Below are 5,779 nucleotides of genomic sequence, written 5' to 3'. Positions count from 1 at the left end.
TCTTAATCATAAGGTCAAGTTCACTAATCATAATTGTTGTTGTAAAGTAAAAAGAAATGCTTTGAGTTTTTCTTAAAAAGCTCCAAACTGTTAATTGATCTTATGTCTAGTGGTAAACCATTCCAGACTAGGTGCTACAGCGCAAAATGCTCTTTCGCCATATCGTAAAGTGTTGGTACAAGGAATTTCTAATAAATTCTTAGAACTAGAATGCAGTTTTCGTGTAGGCTTGTTCTGAACGATGAGGTCACTCAGATAGATAAGATGGTGCCAAATTGTTTAAGTACTTGAAAGTAATTAGCAAAGTTTTGTAGGTTATGTGCTTCTCAACAGGGAGACAGTGGAGCTCATGTAGAATTGGTGTGATATCATCAAGTTTCTTTGACCCACTAACCAGACATGCAGCTGCATTTTGCACTGATTGGAGAGTTAAGAGTTTGGGCTTTTTCAACAATTACATTATAACCCAAGTCTGCATTTTAACCCTGGTCTGCAATCTGCATTTTACACTGACCAATTTGAATTACAAGAACACAATTTACATGATAAAAGGAGTGAGGTCTGTATCAATATACAAGGTCACTGGCAGCCTTGCAGCTGCTCATAGGCAAGGTCAGTGAGCAAACTGTTAAATGGCCTATTGCACCTATACAAAACTGCTATTTGTGCACATTTCACTTACTGCCACTTACTGTGGCATTGTAAATGAGGAAGGTTGCAAGAGACGGCAAGTTACAAGTGGCATACAACAACAACTCTGAGAAATACAAGGACCTAAACTGCCTACTTTGAACAACAATCTTATGCCTAAATATATAATGAACTTATGATGTTGATAAATCCCTTATTAATTCACAGCTTAAGAGTTGAGAAAAAGAAGAGATAATGATAAAATGAGTTTGAACCCCTTACTTCCTAAATAATTATTTACCCACTCATGTCAAAAGGTAAACAGACATTAAAGTGCCACCATGACGAAAATCGCATCTTTTCTATCGAAGCCATTTTAAGACATAAATAAGTAGCCTGCATGAAAAGAAAAATGCTCTTTACTATCTTCAAATATCTCTTTTTGTTCCAGAAATATTCAAGTTTTTTTAAATATGCAAATTAACCAAGTGATGATGTCATACACTCAACCAAATTTTGATCAAATATGATGAAAAAGGATACATGTATCTCAGCCAATTTGCATCAGAAATGTTTGATTCTTTGCAGTAAAATTCTACTAAATGTGCGCAACAATTTGAGCTTAACAGTTTCGTTACCATAGCAACATACTGGGTCCCAGACCTATCTTTGTCAAAGGGCTCACAAAAGATAAAGATCTAGATTCCCTTTACAAATCTCTCCCAGGGATCTTGAGGAACAAGGCTTATTAAAACTGGGGAACACCAACAAAATATCTTAGGGAACAAGGTAAAAATAATACTGGTACATAATTTTAGGGATCAAAAAGTTGGGAACAAGACCTGTTAAGGCAAACCAAGACAACTTATAACCCCTGTTCCCACTTGACCACTGTCAACATGCCAACACATCACCGGTAACTCCTAGATTAAAGACACGACTGAAACTATGGGTAGAAGTTTTGCCCCAGGCTTTGGGTTAGGCTGTAGAGTTCCTTTCCAAGCATGTGCCCTGGTCACTACTACTGTAGCGTATATGACCTCTGAAATTTCACTGGAGATGAACTGGCTGCAGTTTCCTGAGATTTAGCCTGTGTAACAGTGCCTCAGTACAAAGTCAGGTTAATGATGCTTCAAAGAAGATAAATGTACAACTGACTGGGTTTAACAGAATTTAATTACAGTTCAGACAACTTTCAAATAACTACTTTGTTCACAGCAAGTCTGGCCAGATAAACCCCAAAAGGGACTTAAGCAATAATTTCAAAACACTACTAGTTATTTAAATCGTTTTATAAGCCAGCCATACAGGTGTTGGGGGAGGATTGGAAATTTAACATGGATAAGTCTATACATTGAGAAAAGGGTGCACCTGTTTTCTTGCACTTCAAGTGTTTGGTGGCTATATCCCACCAAGCAGACATCCCCGTATAAAGAGCTAAGGCGATCTTCAGTTCACTTATTCACAAAACATACTTCCAAGGTCATTTGGAGGCCACATTGACTGCCACAGCATATTTAGGAAGTAAAATCTACAGTAATAATATTATCATAAATTATGTTTATAAAAGCCTTCTCAAATAAAAGTCCCATTTTTAACTCTTGCAACCAAAGTTGTAATCACTAGGAATTAACCCACTGACCCTTGGCAGTGAGATTAAACAGATTTTAAGTGTGTCTAATGCCTGATGATTTTCCTCATCAACTGGCGGCATCCTCAGGCATTTGAGGTGTCAATGGGAACTAAACATTACTGAAACGGCCAGCCCATATTTGTAAGAGTGTTGGTCATGAAAAAAAAAAGATCTTCAATAACACAGAATGAAAGTTACATGTTACAAGTGAAAAAACACTGGCAAAATGTGAATACAATCATAAAATATGCCTCCAAAGGCATCAAAAAACTTTTACTGCCTCTTATCTACAGTATGTGTAATATCTCAAAATGTTCTGTTTCAAAAACATTAGTTCCTTAAACTACAAAAGGAAACTTACTTCTATATAAAAATAAAAGTTCTTTTACTTTGCTGTGGATAGGTGTACTTGTACTGTACATCACGTTAATATGAGCAATGACCTTCTAGTGATCTGGTTACAAGTTGCAAGCTCGTACAGTCTTCTGATTAACTACTGAATAAAACTTAATCTCACTAGTAAAAGTGCATTTAAAAGACCAATGAAGAAACTTGCAATACATTACACCAAGAAAAAAACATAACAGAATTGGCCAACTAGAATCTTCAGTCTAAGGTGCCTGCTGTTGTCCCTCATAGCAAATACAACCTTGATCAATGAAATAACATTGTCCACACAAGAAGCAAGGTAGTCTTGTGTCCACTGTAATAAAATGATTTGCAAATATTAAGCGATAAAATTAGTGGAGTCCTTTTGCCTTCCAATAATATTAAACTGCAAGTCAGCCATCAGGAAATCAAGCTCAGTCTTCTGCCATATCAACATCTCCCTACAAATAAGCCAACAAAAGGAAACATGACTCAGTGGTTTTAATAGGCACAGACAGCCGATGAAAAGAATCAGCTACTACACTCAAGAGAAGTAATATTGAAGTAATATTCTTTCAAACCTAAGATTAAAATTCATTTTGAGGATGAGCTTTATTTTCCACTGGCTGAGGAACAAAAGGAGTGGAAAATGTTTTCTCACACACCTTTGGGGTCTGGCCCAAGGGGCCTTACATCACATGTCGGTTGCTTTTTTCCTGCCTGCCAGTGTTGACTAAATTTCAGAGCTAAAGTTCCCACCCAACCCTCCATTGACTTGAGATCTTCACCGTATCAGTTGGATATTCGTCATTGATTCTGTATTCAGTGTGTATTTCATTCCATGCTAGGTTGTGTTTGGTTGTGAAATAAAATAATCAGTTGGCAATGGTCAGCTTGACAACAACTCCCAGAATTGTGTGGGAAGAACACTCAAACCAGCCACTAGCTTCAAGTTTTATTATGGAAATCCCTGATGACTTAACACACAACATGAAAAAATACTTTATAGTTATCTTATTCCAAAGTTGCATTTTAAGGCCAGCCAGATGGAATTTGTCACTCAAATTCCCATAAAAGTGAAGTTACGAGAACAAAAAAATGAAATAATATTGTCCTTCCAGAAAAGTTTTAAAACTAGTATACCCAGATAAAATGTCATGAGGGTTATTCCGGAACAAAATGTACTAGATCCTGCATGTTTTCTCAAATCCATCAGTTCACTTCTCTAGGTCTCTTCTGGATCTGTAACTGATATTCCAAGAATGTACATACCGCGTCGTGGTAGGCATCCAGTTCCGCATCAAGATCCTCAGCGGTGACATTTGCTCTTTGCGAGCCACCACCTCTACCACCCCTTCCTCTGCCACGCCCTCTACCTCTTCCCCCACGACTTCCACCTCTGCCTCCAGACTGTTGTCGTCTTCTGAAAACACATAATTCAAATGACTTAAACTCTTGTATTTGATAATCCAAGAGTTATCCATTTTTGAGCAACAAACAGCACATTCTCAATGTAACAAGTTGAAATAAAATTAATTATGACCCCGTTTAATCATCCCGGTTTATCTTGTTTTCCAGCTACGACATTTAACTAATCTAACTGGTTAAATTTCAGCCACAATTTGAAAATATTATCAGGACTAATAATTTCTGCTATTGGTTCTGCACAAAGCACCCACCTGTCACTCTGCCCCTGACCTCCTCCTCTGCCTCCCCCGCCTGATACGAAATTTGCTGTTCCGCTTACCAGTTCAATGACCATTTCTCTTCCTTAAAAACAAACAACATGACATCGCAGAAAAATGTAGTTCTGATACAATACAGCAGCAAAATGCGATCCAATTTGATTTGCATGCTCATTACAAAGCTTCCCTCCAACCCTCATTTTCATCAGAACCACAGCCAAGGATGTGTAAAGTTATTATCTGTTAAGATTTTTAGGTTATTATAGTTTTTCAAGTTACTACAGCAGTAATGAAAGTCAAGCATGAAAAATGCTGGCTCAAACAGGACAGAACTCTGTGATACTGGTACAATATCACTAAGCCAACTGGGAGATCATTACTTTGTGAGTCCATAAATAAACCCCTTCATTGATGATGCTAAGAATGTACATGAAAAACATTCATGACCGACAGAAAGAAGCAAGTTATGATTTTCTTTAACTGTGATGAGCTAAAAGTCTGCCGCAGTTCAAATTTATAACAATACTTGGCATTCAAATGTTAATTCTTGAGATTCTTATGCTTAAAGACTCTCTGTCAAATGAGATGCATGGTGCATGTCGTATGATACGAAACCTCCATTGATCACCTTGTCTCTATCTTGTATGGAATCCCTTGCAATCAGAGGTGAGTACTTGAATTAACTGATGGATTAGATTATTAATAGTGTTATTATTTCTTTTGCCTCGACTGTGTATACTTTATTACTAATTGGTCGATGTACTGATTTAATTGTTTTGATATTGGCTGTGAATTTGCCATGTCAACAGTGAATAACACCAGTGGATGACTCAGCAGTTGGACCGTGAAGTTACAATGGCAACTTATGGATATCCAAATGAAGACATCAGAGACCTGAGCCACGGAAGTCAGTTTGGGATCACTGGAATTAGATATGAATAATTGATAGGCAGTTTCATTTGCTGAAGTCATTGTTTGTACTGAGTGAGCTACTGTAACAGTATTTTGCTCATTTTCTCTCTAATATTTTCAGAAGTTGTTCTGGAAATCTTGATCTTATATCATTCAACCTATGGTGGAAGCGATTTTGTTTCTCATAAAGCTCATGTCAGGGTCAAATGTTCCTGGTATTGACCAACATGTGCAAGCCATTTGCATACGTGACTCGATTACAACAGTTGTGGCAGAGTCTCTATATGAACTGGTTTGGCTCAAATTGTCTATTATCAAACGAAATAATAGTATATAGTCCAGTCCTTTCTCCAAGAATGAAGACAATATGTACTTTATCAATGTCTGTTTTGTATTTAAATCGCTGTCACAACACAGCCCACATTGAGTGAGGAAACCCTTCATTATCTTTGATTGGTATAAGAGTGGCACTTTGCTTTATGTATTGAAAATATATCTTTGTATTCTTCAAGCCAACTTTTCTTTCATTCACTAGTAGGAAAGGACAACT

At 37.1% G+C, this 5,779-nt stretch overlaps 1 protein-coding gene across 1 annotated transcript in view; it reads right to left on the bottom strand.

The window, feature by feature from the left end:
• Positions 1-1,788: 1,788 nt before the first annotated feature.
• LOC138059731 (aly/REF export factor 2-like) overlaps positions 1,789-5,779 on the bottom strand; it is an 8,452-nt gene continuing 4,461 nt past the window's right edge. The window contains exons 4-6 of the mRNA XM_068905337.1: positions 4,312-4,402; positions 3,905-4,055; positions 1,789-3,093 (exon numbers count right to left, since the gene is read on the bottom strand). Of these exons, the coding sequence (XP_068761438.1) occupies positions 3,067-3,093; positions 3,905-4,055; positions 4,312-4,402 (269 nt within the window). The 3' untranslated portion in view covers positions 1,789-3,066. The remainder of the gene's footprint in view (positions 3,094-3,904; positions 4,056-4,311; positions 4,403-5,779) is intronic.

Source organism: Montipora capricornis, chromosome 8, assembly GCF_036669925.1.
Source record: "Montipora capricornis isolate CH-2021 chromosome 8, ASM3666992v2, whole genome shotgun sequence".
Taxonomy (NCBI): Eukaryota; Metazoa; Cnidaria; class Anthozoa; order Scleractinia; family Acroporidae; genus Montipora; species Montipora capricornis.
This window is presented reverse-complemented; position numbering and strand designations above follow the sequence as displayed.